General features: G+C 42.5%; 1 protein-coding gene across 1 annotated transcript in view; it reads left to right on the top strand.

Annotated features, from left to right (window-relative positions):
* Window positions 1-26935, top strand: part of rab6ba (RAB6B, member RAS oncogene family a) — a 119114-nt gene that overhangs the window by 62293 nt on the left and 29886 nt on the right. The window contains exons 3-5 of the mRNA XM_079840155.1: window positions 17858-17911; window positions 18288-18393; window positions 19827-19938. Coding sequence (XP_079696281.1) covers window positions 17858-17911; window positions 18288-18393; window positions 19827-19938 — 272 coding nt within the window. The remainder of the gene's footprint in view (window positions 1-17857; window positions 17912-18287; window positions 18394-19826; window positions 19939-26935) is intronic.

Here is a 26935-nt window from a genome sequence, read left to right as displayed (position 1 = left end):
ATAACATTAACAATTCTTTCAGACCTCAAAAGTTTTAAACGGTGTGTAGGTCATGCAGTATATTTTAAACAGCCTTTTCGGAAAGTAAACCTTTTACTTTTAGTTGTTTCATCACATTAAACTGGAATTGGAGAAAGTGCTTTACAATTGAGAAATGTCACACATCAATTTGAACTATTGTCATTGCGAAATCCATTCCTCAAACACTTATTTTTACATGAGGGATCACAGGCATTCAGTGAAGCTGAGATTCCAGCCTGGTTTCAGACCACTGTTAATGACTATGGCCATGCTGTCATATTCATTGCTTGAGGAGGTTCGTTGATGACAATTGAATCTGACTGAAACCAAACAGTTTCTTTTGTAATCTGCATATGAATAAAATATATTGCCTCATCAGTGTCACCTTTGAGAAGTAAAAGGCATCTTAATGAGCTGTTACTCTCTACAGTTACACTGGAGAGATGAAGGGATTCCAGCTCTTTTCCAATTTGCATATTCTTGAATAAGCTCAAATCAAGCTGCTCCTCAATATTGAGATTGACCTTAAGATGTCTGGCAGTGGGCTTTCAGGATAACATATGCCGGAAGAGCAGAGAGCATCACCCCTTGACTCCTATCATCTGTCATTCTTCTTCTCTATGCAAAATGAGAGAGACACATCTGCATATTTATGACTTTCCATCTGATGTGGATTCATCGCTGTCTGAGTCGTTGTTAAATCAGCATTTGGAGAGAAATGTGAGCAGAAAATGACCATTTAGAACAAAAGCTCCCGTTTTTCCCTGTAGACCTCAGCTACCAAACACTCCTCTATTTGGAAAATGAAAGTCATTATTCCGAAATTGTTGCTTGCAATTTATGTTGGTGATATATAAAACCATCAAAAAATCAACAAAACAAAGTAGCCCAGAGGAAATTGTTTTGCTCAGAGGTTACTCTGTCGTAAATCAGTTATGTGTTCTCAGTTATATTCACGTATCATCTTGTTGAACAAAATGAAACAATTGTTGCGTTATTCATTTAGCCATTCCCATTGATTTTAATGGCAGTTGCTGGGCTGGCACATACAGCTCCTGAAGTAAAGCAACCTGGATGCTGCCATTTTTGTTTCATGGAAACTAATGATTAGCGCCTACTTACAAGTTGGGCATTCATTATTATGACTTGTTGGGGAAAAATTATTCAGATTAATAAATATCCAGTGGGGAAAATTAAGGGAAAAGCTCTTTTTTTCTTTTTTTCCAGACAATAAAACTAAGTGAATCCTCCTGCATGTCACTGTAATGTTCTGTTTTGGCTTAGGTTATGTTTACACAACACAATTTTCAAATGAAAACAGAAAACTTTTATGTGTTTTGGCCGTACATTTACACGACAATGGTGTTTTGGGGGCCTGAAAACGCAAGCTTTTGAAAACTGGTTTCAAAGTGCAAGGTTTTGAAACCGACGGTGACGTCATGCGCATACGTATTACATGTTCATGCATGGTTATTATGTGTTCTCGGGGTGTTTCTTGACAAAGTGACAGTAACTACTGGCCTGGCATGCATAATACAGCCTTTTTAGGCTGTGTGTCCAAAGCGTTTTTTCATGTGGCTGGCTGGCGAATCCTATTGTTTTCTATGGGAGGGCTGCATTTTTAGAATGCCATGAGCGTAACGAGGCGCTGAGCGAGTTTTTCACACTCAAGCGCTGTGCGTTCAGCATTTTTTGCTTGTCACAGAGAGTTGAAGAATGTTCACCTTTGAGTAAAACCAAGCACTCCTGTAAGTAACTGAAGCCTACGTACCTCTATCGCCCCCAGGTGATTGGTCCCAGTATAGGTCATAACCCCGCCCCTCCGTTGATTCTAATGGACCCGAGATAAACTAAACAGTCAAATAACACTTCATAAATTTTTTTCCCAAAGTTGGTTTCTGTCATTTTTTTCTGCCATAGGCAGTTTTTATCACGATGATTTATTTTCAAGTGTTTGTTTTTTAAATAAGTTTAGTTTTAGTTAGTTGTTTGATGCTATAAGAATGGGGGTGTGCCATCATGATTGACAGCTGAGATTGACTGAGGCAACTTGACAACTGAGGCACTAACGGACTAACGGTATTTTCGCGATTGGAGCGTTAGCTTTAATTTCTACATTATCTGTTTGTTTCACACCAACATAATGAATTGTTCTGCATCTGCGAGAGTGTGGGCGGGCCTTTGATATTGCGCCTCTACTTACTGCTCTCTACTGCGCAGATTCCGGTCTCGAGATCACTACTGCGCAGACTCTGCCCCAAATCTGCGCAAGACTTCAGACCTCCGGAGGCTTCAGTTACAGCAAATGAAGCAAATGAAGTCGCGTCGTCCATATTTTTTTTACGGTCGATGAGTAAAACGCAGCGCTCATCACTGTCATTTTTCACCTAGCCGTCCAATCACAGGGGAGGAGGGGCGGGACAAATAAAGCACAGACCAATCGCCAAATTCTGCTTGTACAACTTCAGCAGATAAAAACAACAAGCATAAAAACGGAACAAAATAATTAAAAACAAGAGCCAGAGCAAATATTTTACATTGTATTTTCAGCTAGCTAGCTTTTTAACCATCTCCTTACGTCCCACCTGCCAACTCCATCCATCCATCCATCTTCTTCCGCTTATCCGGGGCCGGGTCGCGGGGGCAGCAGTCTAAGCAGAGATGCCCAGACTTCCTTCTCCCTAGACACTTCCTCTAGCTCTTCCGGGGGGACACCGAGGCGTTCCAAGGCCAGCCGGGAGACATAGTCCCTCCAGCGTGTCCTTGGTCTTCCCCGGGGCCTCCTCCCGGTTGGACATGCCCGAAACACCTTCCCGGGAAGGCGTTCAGGAGGCATCCGGAACAGATGCCCGAGCCACCTCAGCTGTCCCCTCTCGATGTGGAGGAGCAGCGGCTCTACTCCGAGTTCCTCCCGAGTGACTGAGCTTTTCACCCTATCTCTAAGGGAGCGCCCAGCCACCCTGCGGAGAAAGCTCATTTCGGCCGCCTGTATCCGGGATCTTGTCCTTTCGGTCATGACCCAAAGCTCATGACCATAGGTGAGAGTAGGAACGTAGATTGACCGGTAAATCGAGAGCTTCGCCTTACGGCTTAGCTCTTTCTTCACCACGACAGACCGGTACATCGACCGCATTACTGCAGAAGCTGCACCGATCCGTCTGTCAATCTCCCGTTCCATCCTCCCCTCACTCGTGAACAAGACCCCTAGATACTTAAACTCCTCCACTTGGGGCAGGAACTCTCCACCAACCTGGAGTGGGCAAGCCACCCTTTTCCGACTGAGGACCATGGCCTCGGATTTGGAGGTGCTGATCCCCATCCCAGCCGCTTCACACTCGGCTGCAAACCGTCCCAATGCATGCTGAAGGTCCTGGTTAGAAGGGGCCAACACGACAACGTCATCCGCAAAGAGCAGAGACGAAACCGTGTGGTCCCCAAACCTGACACCCTCTGGCCCTTGGCTGCGCCTAGAAATTCTGTCCATAAAAATTATGAACAGAACCGGCAACAAAGGGCAGCCCTGCCGGAGTCCAACATGCACCAAGTCTGACTTACTGCCGGCAATGCGGACCAAACTCCTGCTTCGGTCATACAGGGACCGGACAGCCCTCAGTAAAGGACCCCGGACCCCATATTCCCCCAGCACCCTCCACAGGACGCCGCGAGGGACACAGTCGAATGCCTTCTCCAAATCCACAAAACAAATGTGGACTGGTTGGGCAAACTCCCATGAACCCTCCAGCACCCTGTAGAGGGTATAGAGCTGGTCCAGTGTTCCACGACCCGGACGAAAACCACATTGTTCCTCCTGAATCCGAGGTTCCACTATCGGCCGGATTCTCCTCTCCAGTACCCTGGCATAGACTTTCCCGGGGAGGCTTAGAAGTGTGATCCCCCTATAGTTGGAACACACCCTCCGGTCCCCCTTCTTAAAAAGAGGGACCACCACCCCGGTCTGCCATCCCAGAGGCACTGTCCCCGACCGCCACGCGATGCTGCAGAGGCGTGTCAGCCAAGACAGCCCCACAACATCCAGAGACTTGAGGTACTCAGGGCGGATCTCATCCACCCCCGGTGCCTTGCCACCGAGGAGTTTCTTGACCACCTCGGTGACTTCAGCCCGGGTGATGGACGAGTCCTCCTCTGAGCCCCCAGCCTCTGCTTCCTCAATGGAAGACGTGACGGCGGGATTGAGGAGATCCTCGAAGTATTCCTTCCACCGTCCGACAACATCCCCAGTCGAGGTCAACAGCCGCCCATCGCCACTGTAAACAGCGTTGGTAGGGCACTGCTTCCCCCTCCTGAGGCGCCGGACGGTTTGCCAGAATCTCTTCGAGGCCAGCCGATAGTCTTTTTCCATGGCCTCACCGAACTCCTCCCAGGCCCGAGTTTTTGCCTCCACGACCACCCGGGCTGCAGTCCGTTTAGCCTGTCGGTACCTGTCAGCTGCCTCAGGAGTCCCACAAGCCAGCCAGGCCCGATAGGACTCCTTCTTCAGCTTGATGGCATCCCTTACTTCCGGTGTCCACCACCGGGTTCGGGGATTGCCGCCTCGACAGGCACCGGAGACCTTGCGTCCACAGCTCCGAGCAGCCGCTTTGACAATGGAGGTGGAGAACATGGTCCACTCGGACTCAATATCTCCAGCCTCCCTCGGGATCCGGTCGAAGCTCTGCCGGAGGCAGGAGTTGAAGATCTCTCTGACAGGAGACTCGGCCAAACGTTCCCAGCAGACCCTCACAGTACGTTTGGGTCTACCGAGTCTATCCAGCTTCCTCCCCCGCCATCGGATCCAACTCACCACCAGGTGGTGATCAGTTGACAGCTCCGCCCCTCTCTTCACCCGAGTGTCCAAGACATACGGCCGCAGATCAGATGAAACGACCACAAAGTCGATCATTGACCTACGACCTAGGGTGTCCTGGTGCCATGTGCACTGATGGACACCCTTATGCTTGAACATGGTGTTCGTTATGGACAAACTGTAACTAGCACAGAAGTCCAATAACTGAACACCACTCGGGTTCAGATCAGGGGGGCCGTTCCTCCCAATCACGCCCCTCCAGGTTTCACTGTCATTGCCCACGTGGGCGTTGAAGTCCCCCAGTAGAACGACGGAGTCCCCAGTCGGAGCACTCTCCAGCACCCCTCCCAGAGACCCCAAGAAGGTCGGGTACTCTGCACTGCCGTTCGGCCCGTAGGCACACACAACAGTGAGAGACCTATCCCCGAGCCGAAGCCGCAGGGAAACGACCCTCTCGTTCACCGGAGTAAACTCCAACACATGGCAGCAGAGCTGGGGGGCTATAAGCAAACCCACACCAGCCCGCCGCCTCTCACCATGGGCAACTCCAGAGTGGTAAAGAGTCCATCCCCTCTCGAGGAGTGTGGTTCCAGAGCCCAAGCCATGCGTGGAGGTGATTCCGACTATCTCTAGTCGGAACCTCTCAACCTCACGCACAAGCTCAGGCTCTTTCCCCGCCAGCGAGGTGACATTCCATGTCCCAAGAGCCAGTTTCCGTGTCCAGGGATCGGGTCGTCTAGGCCCCCGCCTTCGACTGCTGCCCGATTCGCTTTGCACCGGCCCCTTACGGTCCCTCCCGTGAGTGGTGGGCCCACGGGAAGGTGTCCCCACGTCGCTCCTTCGGGCTGAGCCCGGCCGGACCCCGTGGGGGAAGGCCCGGCCACCAGGCGCTCGCATACGAGCCCCAACCCCAGGCCTGGCTCCAGGGTGGGGCCCCGGCTGCGCCATACCGGGCGACGTCACGGTCCTCCTTCTTTTTGTCATCATAAGGGGTTTTTGAACTGCTCTTAGTCTGACCCGTCACCTAGGACCTGTTTGCCTTGGGAGACCCTACCAGGGGCATATAGCCCCGGACAACATAGCTCCTAGGGTCATTCGGGTACTCAAACCCCTCCACCACGTTAAGGTGGCAGTCCATGGAGGAGACCTGCCAACTCATTGGGAATATCTAGTTTCCTTTTGGCAAATATGACGTTGCTTGGTCATGTGCATGTGTTCAACTGTACTTGAAGGCCACATCAATTCCAGAAGTGTTTTCTTATTTTTATCTTGGATCATTCAAAAAGGCAAACCCCCAGGGAATCAATGGTTGTTGTTTTACTCTGAAATTGTCATATATCCATGTAGTATCTCAAAGCATATTAATCTGTGCAAAGGTACGCAAGATGCATGCATTTTTTTTAAATTGCCAGAGCACTCAAAGTTACAGAGGTCTAACTTTAAAACATAGGATAACTTGGAGAAACATGTTGTAGTTACAGGATTTAAGCAGCCAAACCTTGAACCTCTGGTGTTGATGTCGATTTCTGTGCATGGATGAGTTTATGAGTGTGCGCACACTAATGTCTGTGTATGTTTTTGCAGTGTTAATTAGAAATTATTTATTCTATGAGCCCCATGATGTTTGATTGAGTGAGGCACAGCGTAGCACAGCAGGAGACTTCAGGTCTGCTCTCTTTGGTTGGGCTCTTGAGACCTTCGCTTTTCATTAGAAGGGGCTGAACAGTCAGCTGTATTAAACACACGCTACATGTTTCACTGAGGCTTGAAGTCATCCAGAAAATGCCAGAATGACATATTCTGCCCTGGTTCTAGCATAGTTTTTCCACTTTAAGTAAGCCAAGGGAATAAGGAACATCATCAAACTTCCCAACTTTATCGTATAATTGATTTGAGTACAGAAAAGTGGGGGCAAGAAACAGAGCAACGGATTTAGAGGAGAATTAAGCAAATGAAAAAGAAGAGCATAGACTGACTGCCTGTCAAAAAATCGGCATGACTTGCTGAGTTTGTGGTTGTTTTGCTGTGATGGCCGTTTGGCTGCAGATAGAATGAGATTTGGACATGCTACTAGGGTCCAGTGGGAGAGCTGTGCTGTCCTGCCTGACTGAGCTGCCACTCAACACGGGGCACTGGAGTGTGACTGTTTTCTGCTCAGCACAACCAGGGAGCAGAGAAGACACAGAATCTTCGTTTCAAAATCTAGTGAGCTGCCTCTGTAGACATCATCATAGGCACACTCTTGACTTGAAGGCTATTCCAAAAATGTAAGCAACTACCTCCTAATATACCTTGTTTTGTCTAAGATCTTAGGCGGCATTAAATATGTCTTCTAAAAAGAATGCAATCACGTCATGCATTGTGACTGGCTTGTTTCAAATAACAATTACTGACTCTTTTACCCAAAAGTTGTGTTATCTATATTTTTTACAGTATTACACATTCTTCTCACGTCACTTTCACGTGAGAAGAGCTATTGTTATGACAAGTAGAGTTGCCACTTATGCACATATTCCCAATAAGCCATTTAGATTTAATTTTAGTTATAATGCTTAGTAAGCAGCTGTCTATGCAGTAGCCGACGAGGCAGCACACTAGGTTTTATAATAGAGTGAGAGAATTAAATGATAAAATGCTTTGTTATTCTTTATTCACCCAAGAATAAAGCTGAAGCACAATACAGTTTCTCCTATAGGGGATTTTTTTTTTTTGAAGTGCTAAATCATTTGTCCTAACTATATTCTCAACAATTTTTTTTTAGTTTTTTTAGTTTTATGTAAAAAGCAGTTTATTAAAACAAAACTCTGCTGTTAAGGTTTATCTTTAACTACACATTGTCATATAGAGTCATTTAAAGGAACACTCCACTTTTTTGGAAAATAGTCTCATTTTCCTACTCCCCTTAAGTTAAACAGTTAAGTTTTACCGTTTTCGAATCCATTTAGCCGATCTTCGGGTCTGGCGGTAGCACTTTTAGCATCGCTTTACATAGATCATTAAATCTGATTAGACCGTTAGCATCTCGCTCAAAAAAATGACCAAAGAGTTTCGATATTTTTCCTATTTAAAACTTGACTCTTCTGTAGTTACATTGTGTACTAAGACAGACGGAAAATGAAAATTAGCGATTTTCTAGGCCGATATGGCTGGGAACTATTCTCTCATTCCTGCGTAATAATCATGGAACTGCCGTGCCATGGGTGCAGCAGGCGCAATGATATTACTAACTTCCATCAACATAACCAACGTGACAACGTGCTTGCACAGGCAGGGTGCTGGAGACTATTTTCAGGCGCTGCATATCATTGCGTACAGCAGCAAAGTTCCTTGAGAAAGCTTCCGCCAGATCGGAAAAAAACGTAAGTGGTGTGCAATGTCGTCAGACATGGCGTAAGCATTTTGATCTGCGAGAGGCACTACACTTTTTCCGTAAGTTGAATACTGAAGGCGATCTGGTGGAAGCTAGATATTTTACTTTATAAAGTTTTAAATATGGATATTTTTCTTACACAAACGCATCGCTTCGCTTCAGAAGGCCTTTATTAACCCCCCGGAGCCACGTGGAGCAGTTATATGATGGATAGATGCACGTTTATGGACTTCAAAAACGAGACAACAATTCACTGCCATTGTAAAGCTTGGAAGAGCCAGGACTTTTTTAATATAACTCCGATTTTATTCGTCTGAAAGGATAATGTACACCTAGGATGACTTGGGTGAGTAAATAATGGGCTTTTTTTTCATTTTTGGGTGAACCAACCCTTAAAGGACTCAAATACAGGAATGACAACCATATTCTGCCGCTGTGTGAACTTGGCCATTAAGATAATTCAAAAATGATCAATTGTAATTTTGTCGGATTCATTAAAAAAACTTTTCAATGCAGTCAATCTTTAGTCAATCAGACTACACAGAATACGTTTGCATGCTATTATTGAGGACAACTTAACAAAAAATATGTATCGCTTTTCTATAGCAATGCAGGAAATCCTGCAAAATTTGGCAAATGCTCCTCAAATTCAGATACTTTTGCTAGTAATTAAAGCACCATATACAACATTCAATTGCTTTTCAATTCATTGAACTGTGCGACACAACCACGCATTGTGGGATTTGCAGCAGATAGGAGGACGTTTTGAGAGCAGTCGAGAGCATCCAAAAGTTGAGAAATGCTCAACTTTATGCAAATGTCAGGTAGAAAAACATTGGGCGGCAGCCAGTCGTTGTGAGATGCAGGTAGTGATGTCTGTCATGAGCATTGAGTTTGTATTAATATGTACACAACATGATTTAGTGTTTAAATCATGTTGAGTACATATTGATATAATTCAAATAGATTTCAAATACAGTTTAGATGCTTTAATTGTGCCTAGACTGGGTTAACAAAAGTGTATTAAATTGACACAGATAGTATTTTTGCTGTGAAAAACACGAGACGCTGGTCAATGGAACGAAAAAAGTGCAAGATCTAGAGACTCGTTTTTTAAAAGTGGCACTTTTTTAACATGAGTGGTGCGTAGAATGCTGTGTCATGCTGCAAAAGTGTCTTTTGACACAAGAGTGTCGCTTGTGTGTGTTTACATTAAAAAACAGGTAGGGCAGTGGAATGCACACGCCGTGGCTTCTTCTTCCCCGAGTGGCCGATGTTGCCATTATCTAGCTCTGAGGAGGTCTCTGAGGTCTTTCCCCTGTGTATGAGGAGCTAGGTTGTGACTTGTGCTATGGTCAAGTTGAACATCGATTGGCCAGTCGAGAAGCAGGAAGTTCGCAAAAAAAGCAAGCTAGACGAATTTTCCTTACTAGTAAATCATAGCCTCTGCGTTGGGGCCTGTCGTTCTTTCTGAACTTCCACACTGAGGTGTCAAGGTCCTAGAATATGCCATTTTCCGCTAGGCTTTTTAGTCTCATGGTCTCTATTTATTCATCGATCACGGGGCTAAACGAGCATGGCTCTGGGGCGATGCCCAGGGTTGAACAGATGCTCACAAGTTATCTCTCCCTTTAGGTTGCATCATCCCTTAAAACCCCAATGTTGCCCGCCAAGCCCTGCAGAATGACTTCTGACTTGGTGGGCAAAGCGTATGTGGCAGCAGGTCAGGCTGGAGCTGGGTTTTTTTTTTTCAGGGGTTGGGCTTGGCCCCTTAGTTCCAGTGAAAGGAACTCTTAATGCTTCAGCAAACCAAGACATTTTGGACAATTTCATGCTCCCAACTTTGTGGGAACAGTTTGGGCATGGCTCCTTCCTGTTCCAACTTGATTGCGCACTAGTGCACAAAGCAAGGTCCATAAAGACATGGATGAGCGAGTTTGGTGTGAAGGAACTTGACTGGCCTGTACAGAGTCCTGACCTCTACCCGATAGAACAACTTTGGTATGAATTAGAGTGGAGACTGTGAGCCAGGCCTTCTCGTCCAACATCAGTGCCTGACCTCACAAATTCCCATAGACACTCTCCTAAACCTTGTGGAAAGCCTTCCCAGAAGAGTTGAAGATTATTAAACCCTATGGATTAAGAATGGGATGTCATTAAAGTTCATGTGCATGTAAAGACAGTCATCCCAAAACTTTTGGCAATATAGTGTATATACCTGGTTACTGTGTATTTAAAACACATTCAGTTTATTAGTACTATTACAGAAATCTGACCTGTTTCTATATAGATCAGTGGTTATAATGGGATTATAGAGCTTCTAATATCTGGGTGGCAGTTGATAGCTTGCCGTGACAACCCTGGCATGTCTTCAGACAACACAGAGGACCGTTTGACTAACAGCAAACTGTCTCTCTCACTCTTTTATTTTAAAATATGCATTCTTATCGGTTGAGTTGACTTCCAGGGTGAGGTCTGCAACATATACACAGATCAGGCATCACATTATGACAGGTGAAGAGAATAACACTGATTATCTCCTCATCATGGCACCTGTTAGTGGGTGGGATATATTAGGCAGCAAGTGAACATTTTGTCCTCAAAGTTGATGTGTTAGAAGCAGGGAAAATGGGCAAGCGTAAGGATTTGAGCGAGTTTGACAAAGGCCAAATTGTGATAGCTAGACGACTGGGTCAGAGCATCTCCAAAACTGCAGCTCTTGTGGGATGTTCCCGGTCTGTAGTGGTCAGTATCTATCAAAAGTGGCCAAAGGAAGGAACGGTGGTGAACCGGCGCCAGGGTCATGGGTGGCCAAGGCTCATTGATGCACATGGGGAGCGAAGGCTAGCCCGTGTGTTCTGATCAAACAGACAAGCTACTGTAGCTTAAATTGCTCAAGAAGTTAATGCTGGTTCTGACAGAAAGGTGTCAGAATACACAGTGCATCACAGTTTTTTGCGAATGGGGCTGCATAGCCGCAGACCAGTCAGGGTGCCCATGCTGACCCCTGTCCACCACCGAAAGCACCAACAGTGCGAGCATCAGAACTGGACCAAGGAGCAATGGAAGAAGGTGGCCTGGTCTGATGAATCGCATTTTCTTTTACATCACATGGATGGCCCGGGTGCATGTTCGTCGTACCTGGGGAACACATGACACCAGGATGCAAGCGAAGGCAATGTGATGCTTTGGGCAATGTTCTGCTGAGAAACCTTGGGTCCTGCCATCCATGTGGATGTTATTTTGACACGAACCACCTACCTAAGCATTGTTGCAGACCATGTACACCCTTTCATGGAAACTGTATTCCTGTGTGGCTGTGGTCTCTTTCAGCAGGATAATGTGCCTTGCCACAAAACAAAAATGGTTCAGGAATGGTTTGAGGAGCACAACAACGAGTTTCTCAATCCAATTGAGCATCTGTGGGATGTGCTGAACAAACAAGTCCGATCCCTGGAGGCCCCACCTCACAACTTACAGGATTTAAAGGATCTGCTGCTAACTTATTGGTGCCAGATACCACAGCACACCTTTAGGGGTCTAGTGGAGTCCATGCCTCGACAGGTCACGGCTGCTTTGGCAGTAAAAGGGGGACCAACACATAATGTCATAATGTTATGCCTGACAGGTGTATAAAATGCATACCGAGATTTACATTATGGTTGACTTCTGTTGATTTTGCTGTTGTAGGCAAAATTATTCAGTAGCATCTGTTCTTGCTGTATTGAAATTGTCTTCAATAAATAGATAAACAAGCCCATATGCTTCTGTATAAATCTTACCTGACATTCTATGATGTCTTGGATTACTAAAAACCATCATAGACATCTTGTCTGTGTTGCCAAGAAAGTGATTAATGGTAGTGTAGCCTTGAGAGTCCTGTCACATGTTGACGGCAATGAATGTAGTTGTATAATGTAAACATGTTAAAGCCTTCCCGATATTGACCAGATGCCCCAACATTAACCCACACAATCACTTAACGTGTCTCAGATTATTCACAGAGCCAATTGAATGACGTCATCCCTTCAGGTCCCGCATTGAGCTGTTACATTCAAATCAATATTCCTTAATGAAATGCTGTGGACCACTGCATGTCATTCGTCTTTAGGGTACAGGGGTATCGATGCCAAACGGGCAACTCGCCAAGGTCTGAAACAATGGATAAGTACCAACTTAATCATAGGACAAGATTTGATTCTGTTGAATTTGACAAATGTTCATCTACAGGTCAGCGTTCCATTCTCCGTAATATGATTTGGAGGGTGTAACTGTACCATCACAGTCAGACAGGCACTTTGTATGCAGCAAAGCTCCAAGCATGCTTTGAGTCTGCTCACCTGGGGCATGTCGCATTCTTAAAATGTATGCTTTGATTAAATGCAAATAGAAAGATAAACAGATAAACAGGATTTGGCCTGACATTCACTCAAGGTGGTGCTTTGTGAAGCAGATTAGTGTGGCTAATTTCTCTTCTGGTGGAGTTTTAATTGGCATTCGATTCTAATCAAACCCCTGCCATCCTCCCTTGAGGAACCACTTCTTGTGTACTATGTCTAAAGGGCATGTTCTGTCTGCTGTGCGAGATTGGCTATGATGACTGCTTTTTAGATTTTTTAGATATATATGTTCATTATAGTCTATATTATGCTAATATTCTCAATGGGCATAATTTAGGTCACGGACTGTATTATGACAACATTGTCTGAGCAGTGTATCGGAATCATAAATGAAGACTCATAATTAGCTGCTTCCTCATTTGGTACCTCAAGCAACAACTTTTGTTTGTGTGCCTGTCAGTTTTATTTGCCAGTTCCACTTTATTTATAGGGATTTTAGTAGCTAAAGGAATTCAATTTTTCCTTTTCTTATCAGAACACCTTTTTTTCTTGAGGCTTTTGGGAAGCTGTGCTGGAAACCACGCTCTGTGTTTTAAAACTGATGTGTGTGAAGCTTAATAATTAAAATGTTTATGAATAATTCATTCTGGATCTCTTTGTGCAAGCACTCCTCTAGCTGTGCAAGTTTCTATATTTAACATTGGCGTCACTTTTTCTCTCTCTCTCTCTCTCTCTCTTTCTCTCGCCTTCTTTCCTTGAAAAGCTCAACACCTTTGGGTTTTCATCTTGACACTGTTTAACACAGGAGGTTTCTTTTTATTTTTGTCACAGAAATCCCTTTTGATATATATGCTTTAAAGTCTGCACTAAGCATAAACCAGAATTTCAGTGAGAAATCAGTGCAGTGTCAGAATTTTAACACAAAAGAATACAATTTAAAAATTTTCTTTTGTGTCTCACAGAAGGAAGAAAGTCAGGTTTGGAAAGACATTATAAGGTTATAATAAAGAGTGCATATAATAACAATGTTTGTCTTTATTAAATAAACCTTGCTGTTATTTGTAACTACCCTGCCTATCTTCATCATCTTTGTAAATTATGCGTTACAATTACATTTGATTCTGACTGAAAGCTCACAATTGAGTAAAATATCATTTATTTTACTGTGGCACTGTATATTCAGTGCAGGAATCACTGGAATAAACTAAGAAATACACATTATATGCCTTGTGTGTAATATTCAAATTATAATCTGAAACGTTACGTTAAAATTTGATGTATTGAAATGGTTATTTTAAATTCACAGTGATTTATTACCTCTCATGTTTTTATGAGAGAGCGAGAGAGACAGAGAGTGTATTACCTGCATTCAGATTTACCATATTCCTTATGGTCAGTCCTATGTCTGCTGCAATATCTTGTCCTTTTAACATTTAAAGGTGTTTTCCTGTGTCCTGACAGTGACAGCGTTCATTCAGCATTCACACAACAAGTTTTAGTTCTTTAAATATAAAAGTCTTCGCTATTGAGTGACTAACTCATTAAGACGAGACGGACGCACTAACACCTTATATGACGTTGCCAGATTTGCCGAACCACTGGGCCTGAAGATCAACATCGATATGACCATTATGCTTACCACCGACGGATCGCTGGCGAACGTTCACCTCGAGGGGATTAAAATTGAACATGTGCAGAATTTCAAGTACTTAGGATCCCTGATCGAGGACAAGAAGATTGAAGTTCAATGTCGAATTAGCCAAGCAACAGCAGCATTTGCATTGCTCAAATAGATGGAAGAAGGCCAACATCATGATCGCGACCAAGATGCACCTTTTCCGGACAATGATCATTTCGATTCTACTCTACAGATCAGAGACTTGGACTCTTCTGAAGACGGAAATTAACAAACTCAAGGTCTTTGAAATGCTACACCTCATGCAAATCTTGGACGTATCTCGGCATACAGTCCGGCATTGTTTTGCTTCAACCCTCATCAAACACACCTGAACAAGCTAATCAAGGTCTGAAGGGTTACTAGAAACCTACAGTTTTATCAGGGTTAGAGTTGAACTCAGCAGGACTGAGGCTCTCCAGGACCGGAGTTTGCCACCCCTGGTATATACTATATACCATATCTGCTTGATTGTTTGTATAAATGCAAAATATTTACTATATTATTACCTAGCTCTAATCTGTTAAAGGGGTGGTTCCGTGGTTTTTTTCTAGGCTTGGCTGTGTTTAGGGGCGCAGTATAACATGTCTTAATACTTCTTTTTTTTTTTTTAACGCTGCATTTTTCTTATATTTTACCTTTATTCCACACCGCTGTCTCCACTGTCCTTTGAACGGCTCATTTGCTTCCTGCTTCTATGAAGTCCATCCCTCCGAAAAATGCAATGGTCTTAGATTGGTTAGATGGCCAAATGTAGTTTGTAGTGCTGCAACAGCTCTCTCTCTTTCGTAATGACTGCGACGTGGCCTCACCCACTTTGTTGTGTGTTTGCGGGGGCAGTGTTTATGTTAATAGCAAGGGTTTATGATGTCACCAACCCAGGAAGAAGCTTGTTGTAGTCCAAACCGGCCGTTTTTGTAGACAATAAACTGCAATAACTTTAAAAGACAATATCTCCGTTTGCATTGAACTTTCAGCGCTGTAACTTTGCAGATACTGTTTATGCTCAAGCAGCAACATTACACACTAACTAAAGTTAAAAAAGGGAAATCGCATGCAACCACCCCTTTAAATGTGACTATAAGGAATGAAGATATTAGGTCACTGTGATTTTGCCAAGACATGTTCCTGGATCAACATATATATTTGTTGATCCTGGAACAACATTCCTGTCCAAAAAATTTGTCCTAACCCTATCCCTAAACCTACCTAAACTTATCCCTACAATCAGAGGTAAAATAATAGGTGAATAAAACTTATGTAGAACCAACTAACCCTGGTTTTAAGCCTAAACTTGACATAAACTGTAAACTTATCCCTCAAATCTGACTTGTTGATTGGAATGTTGCTCTACGATCAACAAAGATGTTGATCCAGGAACTTGTACTTGGTGAAATCACGTTCATCTTACCATCATGGTTTCTGTTAAGCTGCTTTGAAAATTTGTGCTGTGAAAAGCACTATACAAATACATTTGACTTGACAAATAAATTATATCTAATCTATAATAAATTAAACTGAATCTTTGAAAGTTTGCCAGAGACAATGTATTCAGCTTCGTTCTAGAATTGTCCTTATCTACTCTTTTGTGCTATAGAAATTTTACACTTATCACAGTTCTGTCAGATCCATTAAGTCGAGAACACATGACAATAAAAATTATTTAGAAATTTTTTGTGAATGCAATCAGTTGATGAATTCTGAATTAAATTTTGTTTTTGGCGGTATGGCTCTGTTCAGGGACAGCAGCAGCATTAGGGAACACTCACACAGTTTAGGACTGGGAGAGCTTAACTATTCCCCCAATGAACAGAGCAGCACCAATGACATAAACAAATGCCACGTTATACACGACAGGAGGAGGTGGGGAGTTGGTGGGTTGCAAAGCAGCGAGCAGCAAGTAGTAAGAGCGAACTGAATCTGCTTTAAATAATAAAAAACAGGCTCCCTGTTTTTAGCGTAGCCATTAGCAGCGAGGGGAGTTGAAATATCTGATGCAAATCAGCTGATGAGACCGTGGTGTTGTCAATCACGTTAGCAGCGTCTTAACTACTTGGTCTGCCAGAACTGACACTGACGCTCAATTCAAACTGAATCACACACAAAAAGGTCAATTCTTTTTACTGCAGAGGACCACGATGTGTTCCTCAGATCCCACTGATTTGTGGACCTATTGATCCATAAACTGCTCACAGGGAGCTACAACTGAGAAGACCTTCTGGATAAAAGCACACACAAAATCCATACGAAAAATGTCCTACGTACGCATCTGGAATAATAAATAACAAACTTGACATAATAGTGCACATACCATTATGCAAATGTTGCCCGAGCATTACATACACTCTGTGTAGTTGGCATTCATAGTTGGCAACTGAGGTGAAATGAACAGATGTTTTAAAAAACATGCTGTATGTTGAATTCAACAGTCACACTCAGAAGGCAATTTTCAGCAATCACTGGTTTTACAAACGTAATCGACACAACTGACTGCACTCATATTGCAATAAAAGCACTAGCGGAGAATGAATTTGCTTTCAACTTACTGAAGGTACTTTCTTTCCATCAGTGTTCAAGTAATCTTGAGGTGTTGTGAGGTGGCCTGAGCCAATGCATCGTTTTATCTTACAATAATGTTGGCAACCCATCTCTACATTTAAATTTGGTGTGATTGATCGAGGATATCTAGTAAAGACAGATATTCTAATAGATTTTCATACAATTGCTGGGTCTGTTGTTGTGGGATTTATTTTGAATCATTTGCTCAGAATGCTCACCCTGATGTTGTTCCGAGCATGTATGATTTTTCTTTCTACACAAATGAAGACGTTATTTAGTCAAATGTTTCAAATGCTTCATTACGGGGGCTGTCGAGTGCCAAAAGGACAAAATGCCATATACAGAAGAAATTCCATAAAAGTTGTATGACTATGTAATTCATTGGAAAGATACTAAAAACTAAAATCAGCAATTCTAAAAGCTAAAAGTGAATTTAGGCAACAAAAACTAATGTATAGAATGAAAACTGGATATTCAGTTTGGGATTTGCTTAACAATAAAGTGTTAATTTATTAATGTTTTAAAGATTAACTGTAAGTGAGCATTAAATGATGACAAAAGTAATATAAATAATGAAAATGAACATGCTGTTACTGTAAATATCCAATTTTAGCCAATATAAATTCAATATAGAACAACAGCGAGGCCTCCATAAAATAATTTTTAAAATAAACAATATTGTACTGATTTATATCACATCCCTTATTTTCATGTGAGGAACAGATATAAATGTAATCTGGTATTCACTATAGTTTTTTAAATTATTATTATTATTAAAATTTTTATGTATGTTGTTTTCTGAATTGATGGTCAGGAGCCACACTCTGACAGCGTAATATGTGTAATATATTATAAAGAGAGGCTGGTCCCAGGACAGAATGATCATGTATAGCAGTTATTACCCTCATCAAATTGACAGGCAGAACGTAACGTCTGTCTGATGTAATCTAGACCACATTTTCTGATTCTCAGGACGATATCAAGAACGCATTTATATTTGCCATGCACAGAATCAGCCTTATTTCCACTCAGTTTCAGCATCTGATTTCATTTTGTTCTTACATAATGTTTCCCTTCTGTCCTAACAGGCGACAATTGGAATCGACTTCCTGTCAAAAACCATGTATTTGGAGGACAGAACGGTAAGCAGTCTACTATGTTCTAACACAGCTGTAAATCAAATGCTCTAGTCGTCTGTCTATTCAATGTCAAATGAGAAGATTTTTAATGTAACCATATTGAATCTCAAAAGCTTTTTTATTATAGCAGTTGGGTTGCTGACAGTTTATAGCTGGAAGCTCATGTATAAAGAAAATAGATTGTATCGTCTAGAGATTCCTGTGAGTTTATAACCCAGAAATGATTTCATGACCTTCAGCGGGGCAGTTTGCTGTGGTTTTATGAGGTCATATTGATCCACCTCCTTGCTTGGCTCTTCATATGTTTATGTCATTGTGTGTATGTGTGTTTGAGAGGCTAAATAATTTGACTGTTCAGTTGGGGATATCTGACTTGCAGGTTCGGTTGCAGTTGTGGGACACAGCAGGCCAGGAACGTTTTAGGAGCCTTATCCCGAGCTACATAAGAGACTCCACTGTAGCTGTGGTGGTGTATGACATCACAAGTGAGTGTAACACACTCACACACTTCAATGATCAAACGCCCTTTAGCTATAAAATACATTTCCAAGAGGGAAATCAAAGCAGTTAACATTTGCCCGATTTGCCATTTTGAGATGTGATCAATGACAATTTTCTATCAGTAAAGTATGTTACAGGTCTGTCTTTAACACTATAACCAGATAGATTCATCCCCAAAGATGTAAGAAGCAGCTGTATGTCATTTTTAACAATAAAAAGATGACAGTTTTATTGTCCATAAGCTCCAGTGTGACTTCTAGAGCCAGAGTTAGAGGTGCACATGACTATTGATATAACCAGAAAATATAAACCCTGATTTTATAGGTAAAGCAGTCAGTTTCACCTTGAAGCAGAGGCAAGTTCACTGATGTCAGGCTGCACATGAGCAGGCATAAATGCCATAATAAAACCCGGTAATCAAAAAGAATCTCTACCCAGCCACTTTCTAGTTTTAAAACAGCCAGTGTCGATAAAATAACTAGTTAATTGCACATAACATTCAAATTTGAATAAATCTATTTTCACATTGAATATTCAAATTCATTTAGAAACAAAGACAAATATTTGTTTAATTTCCTTTTTTATATTAAGTACTATGAAGGCCAGTATCACTGATTCCACTGATTATTCTATAAATGGATTTATTCAAATGAAAATAAGTTTCTATTTAAATTAGGAATTACAGCCATTTGACATTACGGTGTAGTACAAGCCTAAACTACATATTATCATATGTTTTTTATTTATCATTTATGAACAATTACAGGACATTAAAAATAATGTAACAACTTTTAATTTAAGTGAACTTAAAAAAGTATTCAACAGTAACACTTGGACCATCCTCAGTCGGCCATTTGCTTGCTTCGCGGAGCTGGTGAGCAGTGCACAGATAATAATAATAATAATAATTTGTTACATTTATATAGCGCATTTCTAGGCACTCAAAGCACTTTACATAGAAGGGGGGAATCTCCTCATCCACCACCAATGTGCAGCATCCACCTGGATGATGTGACGGCAGCCATATTGCGCCAGAACGGCCTCCACACACCAGCTGATTGGTGGAGAGGAGATAGAGAGGAGACATTAGGAGGTCATGATGGACAGAGGCCAATGGGCAAATTTGGCCAGGATGCCGGGGTTACACCCCTACTCTTTATCGAAGGACATCCTGGGATTTTTAATGACCAGAGAGTCAGGACCTCGGTTTAACGTCTCATCCGATCATACTGTAATGCTAGCCAAAAGATGTGGCAAAACAGCATATATTTCAGGAAATGGAAAAACGCAAACTGCATTATTTGCGTTAATTATTTTTAACGCATTAAACAGAAAATATCAATTGCAGAATTAAAAACGTTATTATTTCACCGTTTGCCCTACGTACCACTCTCTGTCTCTGTTTTTCTCTATGAAGATGTGAATTCGTTCCAACAAACTTCCAAATGGATCGATGATGTGAGAACGGAGAGAGGAAGTGATGTCATCATCATGCTGGTGGGCAATAAAACAGATCTGGCAGATAAGAGGTGAGTTCTCTCACTCTCATTCCTTCTCACACGATTTTATTATTAAGCTGCTTAACAAGGATGTTTCACTTACCGGAGTGTGAATCGAAGTTGACAGTTTCATTAAAGAGATTCTCTGACAAACAAGGAGGGAGCCTTTTTTCTCACTTTAGACTTCTGGGAAAGAAGTCTGACGGATCATTTGAGAGCAGCCCCATTGTTTAGAAAAGACTTGCCCTAAAATGATCTCACCCTGACAGTGTTGAGGAACAAAATAGTGCCGCTTAACTATGATAACTAGCATTAACTTAAGCTTAACTATTACTAACTTTCTACATTTTTCTGTAGCATAGAACATTTCAAGTAACAAGCTTCTTTTTTCCAACCTGTATGGAGTAATACAATGAGAAAAAACGCTATATCAATATTCTATAATCAGGAAATATTCAATTTATGTAGTGTTGGGAAGTGTTATTTTTAGTGAATTAATTTGTCTGGGTGGTTCATGTGAATGAACTGGTTGAAAAAAACATGATTCACTGATCCACTTAAATCTTTCCATTTGAGATTTAGATAAATGCTGCTGTTTAACACCATGTTTCGACTCAACTAAACAGTATAATAATATAGAATTAAGTGGAAATATATACACTACGATGCAAAAGTTTGGTGTTAGTATGATTTTTTTTTATTAACACTTTTTTTGCAAGGGTACATTAAATTGATCTAAAGTAACAGTAGATACATTTATAGGACCCTATCATACACCAGACGCAATGTGCCGCCAGGCGCGACGCAAGTGTTTTTTGCTTGTTTGAGCCCAATGCAGTTATCATTTTCACGTCCAGTGCCACATTGTTTAAATAGCAAATGCACTCTCGCCCATCTGTTCGCCCATGGGCGTGCTGGTCTGTTCAGGCGCATTGTTGGCACGTTGCTATTTTGAGGCAACTGAAAATGACTGCGCCATTGACCAACAAAAACCTGATCTAAAGTTAATAGCGCAGTATTTTTTGTGTTATTTAAAGGGCGCGTTTGTAATATGCGCCTATAGGCGGATACACAATGCGCATACACTCGGCTTTTTACACACACTGGGATGCGCAGCAGCACACAAACATTTTTAAATATTAAAAATAAAAGGATTACATTGTAAAAGATTATGATTGTGTACATAAAGATAAAAAATAAAAAAAATAAAAATATTAAGCAGCACAACTGTTTACAACATTGATAATAACAAGAAATGTTTCTTGAATAACAAATCAGCATTTCTGAAGGATCGTGTGAACTGCTGAAACTGTTTCTTTGCCATCACAGGAATAAATTACATTTCAAAATGTCTTAAAATAGAAAACAGTTATTTTAAATTGTAATAATATTTCACATTATTACTATATTCAATTTAAAAAAAGTCTTACTGAACCCAAACTTTTGAACAGTTGTGTATGTTTAAGTTTAATACTATTACCCTCTTTGAAAAAGAAATTACATTGTTGCGTAGTTTGTATATTTAAAAAGTAACTCTTTCTTACTCTCTTGTTTTGTTACTTGCTGATAATTTAGCAAATTACTTTTTTCATTATAGCTTGACTGTAGTAAATCTACATTAAATTGTGAGTAGCTTGTAGTGTTTTGGAAAATACAGCTGCTCCCACTCCACCCTTTCACTCATACTTTAATCAATACAAAGGCTGCATTTAATATAGCCATCGGCCCTAACATTAGTAAAAACATGTGGATGGGAACAGGTCTGTCTAAAATCACTTTCTTAAAAAGGAAATTTCAATGTCAAGTGCTTCACCATAGCCAACAGATCAGAGAAACATGCCATTAAACAAATTAAACTTTTGTATGAAATGGGCATTTTATGCTTCACTAGTCCTTCAGAGATGTGGGAGCTCAGGATAAATACAGCTCAGTCTCTTTCTCTCTTGTCATTTTCCTCTCTGGATGCATCCCGAAGGGAGGTCAATTTTTTCCTCTCAATAATAACTTGCCTCTATAGTTTTCATCCTCCATTGCACCTTCTGAGCAAAGACCAGGTTATCCATACTAATTTACAGCTCTTAGTCTTAGGAGACTTTGAAACAACAGAACAGTTTTTAGAAACAGAAACGTTTTTATTTTTAGAAACGAGAGGTTATTACAATTAAATGAAACATGTTTGTTTATCTGCAGATACCATTTGGTTTCATATTTTATCTAATGCAATGAATTTTGTGTATTTTAAGGTTGGCTTAGGAGGTGTCCACTCTACAAATACTTTTGAGGACACTATGTATTGCTCGCATGTAAATTACATATACACACTACCATTAAAAAATGGAGTTGGCACGATTTTGTAATGTTTTTGAAAGAAGCCCCTTATGCTCTCCAAAGCTGCATTTATTTGATCAAAAATACAGTAAAAAACGTAATGTTGTGAAGTATTAAAATTTAAAATCACTGCTTTTGCATTTAAAAATGTATTTTATTTCTCCTATCTTCACTGTCACATGATCCTTCAGAAATCTTTTTAATATGCTGATTTGCTGCTGAAGAAACATTTCTTATTATTATGTTAAAAACACTTGTGGAAACTGTGATACACTATTTTAGCATTCTTGGAATAATAGAAAGTTCAAGAGAACAGAACTAATTGTAACAATTTAAATGTCCTCACTGTAATTTTTTTATTGCATTGCTAAATAAAAGTATTAATTTCTTTTAAAATAAAACTTTATATATTGAATATTGCTCCACACGTGTTACTGAACCAGATTATAACAGGGCTTCTGCACTAAAGTATTTACATTATACTCACATTTGTTAATCATGTAATTTGCATTTTACTATAATATTTTTATATGATATAGTACAATTTGCACTTCTAATCCTTTCAATGTTTATGTACCTAGAGTTAAATCGAATCTAAACCCATCTGCTATCATATGAGGAATTTGCATACGAATGCACTTAGAAGTCATTCGAGTGATATGTGCTTTAGATTTTCTTTCATTTCTTGAAAATGTATTTTAAGTTTGTTAATGTGTCACCTTGTCATTCATATGTTTCATGATATGTTTCTGTTCTTGAGGTCAGAGAGTAAACATGACTTGGCAGAAAATGGGTTTTTGAAAGAAACTCTGATTGTTTGTAATAAGTCACCATGGTGATCAATACTGCATGCTGAGGTAGAGCTGAACTCAACTGAACTCACTATTGCAGCGTGTTTTAATATGAGTGGCGCGCTATGCAAGGTTTGTTTCCAGGACGACTGTGATGGAATGTGGCAGGTGGAGGTGGCTGATGTAACAAAGTAACAGCCTTATAATGGAGCCAGTTAGCTCTGTGCTGACATAAAACACCACTCCTGGAAGAGACAGGGGATTTTCTCAGCTTTCATTTTCTCAGTCTGTACATTTTGTAAATTGAGTTTAGTATGGTGACATGAAGAATTCAGTTAATGTGTTAATGTGGTTCAAAGGTGGCATTCCCCTCAGTTTTTTTAACATCATTGTGCCATTTCGTCTTGAGTCTTCTGACGGGCAGCTAATGTCCAGTCCAATTACAGCGTCTCTCTCTGCTCTCTAACACTAAGACACAGCCCATTTCTGAGGTATGAGGGGTACTTTCTGGCATTTTAAGGAAATAGTTCCCCCAGAAACAAAAATTCTGGCAACATTGACTGACCCTCATGTTTCTTTTTATACCTGTTAGACATTTTTGTTCCATTAAGACACCAGACGAATAGAAAGAATAGTTAAATGGTTAGTTCACCCAAAAATGAAAATTCTGTCATTAATTACTTACCCTCATGTCGTTCGACACCCATCAGACCTCCGTTCATCTTCGGAACAGAAATTAAGATATTTTAGTTGAAATCTGATGGCTCTGAAAGTCCTCCATTGGCTCAATGGTACTCTACACTCTCAAGACCCTTAAAAGGTACTAAAGACGTCGTTACAAAGTCCATCTCACTACAGTGGTTCTAAAATAACTTTATGAATCGGCGACAATTTTTTTAAAACCCTAAATAACGTCTTACATAGTGATGACGATTTCAAAACAAAGCATCATGAAGCTTCGAAGCGTTATTAATCACTGATGATTCGGATCGCGTGTCAAACCGCCAAACTCCTTAAATTTGGCGATTCAAACCGCTGAATCGACTCAGTGATTCATAACGCTTCGAAGCTTCATGATGCTTTGTTTTGAAATCGTCATCACTATGTAAGTCGTTATTTAGGGTTTTTTTGCGCACAAAAACTATTGTCGTCGATTCATAAAGTTATTTTAGAACCACTGTAGTGAGATGGACTTTGTAACGACGTCTTTAGTACCTTTTAAGGAGTGTAGAGTACCATTGAGCCAATGGAGGACTTTCAGAGCCATCAGATTTCAACTAAAATATCTTCATTTGTGTTCCGAAGATGAACGGAGGTCTGACGGGTGTCGAACGACATGAGGGTAAGTAATTAATGACAGAATTTTCATTTATGGGTGAACTAACCCTTTAAGATTCTGCGCTATCTGCTTAATCAAAGTTACTAATCAAATGCGAACAAATTTGTGACATTGATCATGTGAAATTTTGCTTTCTTTGAACCATATTATACTATAATATAATATAAATTCAAAGTAAGTAATAATATTCTTCTTTTTAATCACATATGCATTAAATTGGTCAACAGTTACAGTAAAAACTGCTCGGGTTATGTATATAACCCTTGTTCCCTGAGAAGGGGAACGAGCACTGCATCGGGACGACGCTTTGGGGATGCTCCCTTAGCATCAGCGAATCTGAAACCAGAATGCCAACTAGGCCAATCCGATTGGCGTGCGTGATGACGTCATTGTGACGGCATACCCGGAAGTATAAAAGGGGAGCTGGAACGTAATGGCGGTAGTAATTGCTCTGAAGCATGCGCTCCAGGCGCGCCGAGGTGTGGCGTCGGGATGCAGTGCTCGTTCCCCTTCTCAGGGAACAAGGGTTATATACATAACCCGAGCAGTTCCCTTTCGAGGGAACTCGCACTGCATCGGGACGACGCTTTGGGGAACGAGTACCCACTAGGCCACACCGAAGGGTAGCGCCTGCCCTAGTGTGAAGCCGGAAACCGGGCACAGCTAGGACTGGAGCACCCTAGCACCAGGCGTCGTAGGGAGATCCAGGCTATAAAACCTGATAAAAGTGTGTGGGGTAGCCCACCCGGCCGCCTCGCAGATATCCTGCAAGGGGACCCCAGAAAGAAGGGCCACCGAAGAGGCCATGCCTCTGGTGGAATGAGCCCTCACAGCCACAGGTGAAGGCAAACTGCGCACCTGATAGGCCATGGTAATCGCCTGGACAATCCAATTACTGATTGTCTGAGTAGACGCAGGCAATCCCTTCTTAGGTGAGCCAAAACACACCAACAGTTGTTGTGATCTCCTCCACTGTGCAGACTTCGCCAAATAAACTCTGAGCGCCCTAACCGGGCAGAGTAGGTGAAGTCTCCCCTCTTCCGCCGTCACATGAGGCGGAGGATGAAATGCCTGCAGGACCAATGACCTGACCACCCTTGATGGCACCTTAGGCACGTAGCCCGGCCTAGGGTGTAAGATGGCCTTTACTCCTCCCGGGGCAAACTCCAGGCAGGTCGGCGTTACCGCCAAGGCCTGGAGATCTCCCACTCTCCTGAGAGAGGTAATGGCAAGGAGAAAAGCCACCTTAAGAGTCCGATCCTTTGGTCCAGCCGACTCCAATGGTTCGAAGGGGGCCTCAGCCATCCTTCAAGAACCACTGCCAGGTCCCAGGTTGGAACTCTGGTCCGAGCCGCAGGCCTCATCCTCCGAGCCCCACGGAGGAATTGTACAACCAGCTGGTGCCTACCCAGAGGCCCATCACCCAGAGGAGTGTGGAAAGCCGAAATGGCAGCCACGTACACCTTGAATGTGGACGGGGTAAGCCCTGCAGAAAAACGATCTTGGAGGAACTCCAGCACTGAAGCCACTGGGCAGTTAACTGGGTCCACCTCACGTTCTCTGCACCAAGTGGAAAATACATTCCACTTGAGGCTGTACAGTCTCCTCGTAGACGGAGCCCTGGAGCTGAGTAAGGTCTCTATCACCTCCGCCGATAGGCCAGCCTCTATGTACCTGGTCCCCTCAGGGGCCAGACCCATAGGTTCCAAATCTCCGGGCGGGGGTAAAATATCGTACCCGCCGCCTGAGATAGGAGATCCCTCCTCAGAGGAATCTCCCACGGCTGACCTGCTAGCAGAGCTATGATATCCGAGAACCAAACTCGAGTCGGCCAACGGGGTGCTACCAGAAGTAGACTGACCCCCTGTCGACGGACCCTTTCCAGGACTCCCGGGAGCAGAGCAATCGGGGGAAATGCGTACAGACGCAGCCTCGGCCACGTCTGCACCATGGCATCCAGCCCCAGCGGAGCTGGATGCGTGAGGGAAAACCACAGTGGACAGTGGGACGTCTCTCGAGACGCAAACAGATCCACTTCCACTGGGCCGAACCTCTTGCATATGGCCTCCACCACCTCTGGGTGGAGTCGCCACTCCCCGGGCCTCAGCCCCTGCCTCGACAGGATGTCTGCTCCCTGATTTTGGACCCCCGGGACATACATTGCCCTGATGGACAACAGTTTCCCTTGGGACCACAGGAGGATGTGATGCGCCAGTCTGCAAAGAGGGCGCAACCTCAAACCCCCCTGCCGTGCCCCAACCAGTGAGGGAGGCGTCTGTTGAAACGGATTTCCGGCAACAGGACGCTCCCAACACTGGCCCTTGGGACAGAAACCAAGGTTTCTTCCATATGACTAGGGAACGAAGGCCACTGCGCGTTACCCTGATCATACAGAATGGATTTCCCCTCAAGGAAAGCCACCTGGTTTACCTCCGTATCAGTACATGGTGGCCGCGGAGGTCCGGGAAAAAGCTCCTCAGAGCTTTGTAGACCGCCAGCATTTCCAGGCAGTAGATGTGCCAGGAGAAATGCCTGGTCTCCCACAGACCTCTCGCAAAGCGGCCGCCAT

This window comes from Gobio gobio (genome assembly GCF_949357685.1).
Source record: "Gobio gobio genome assembly, chromosome: 17".
Taxonomy (NCBI): Eukaryota; Metazoa; Chordata; class Actinopteri; order Cypriniformes; family Gobionidae; genus Gobio; species Gobio gobio.
This window is presented reverse-complemented; position numbering and strand designations above follow the sequence as displayed.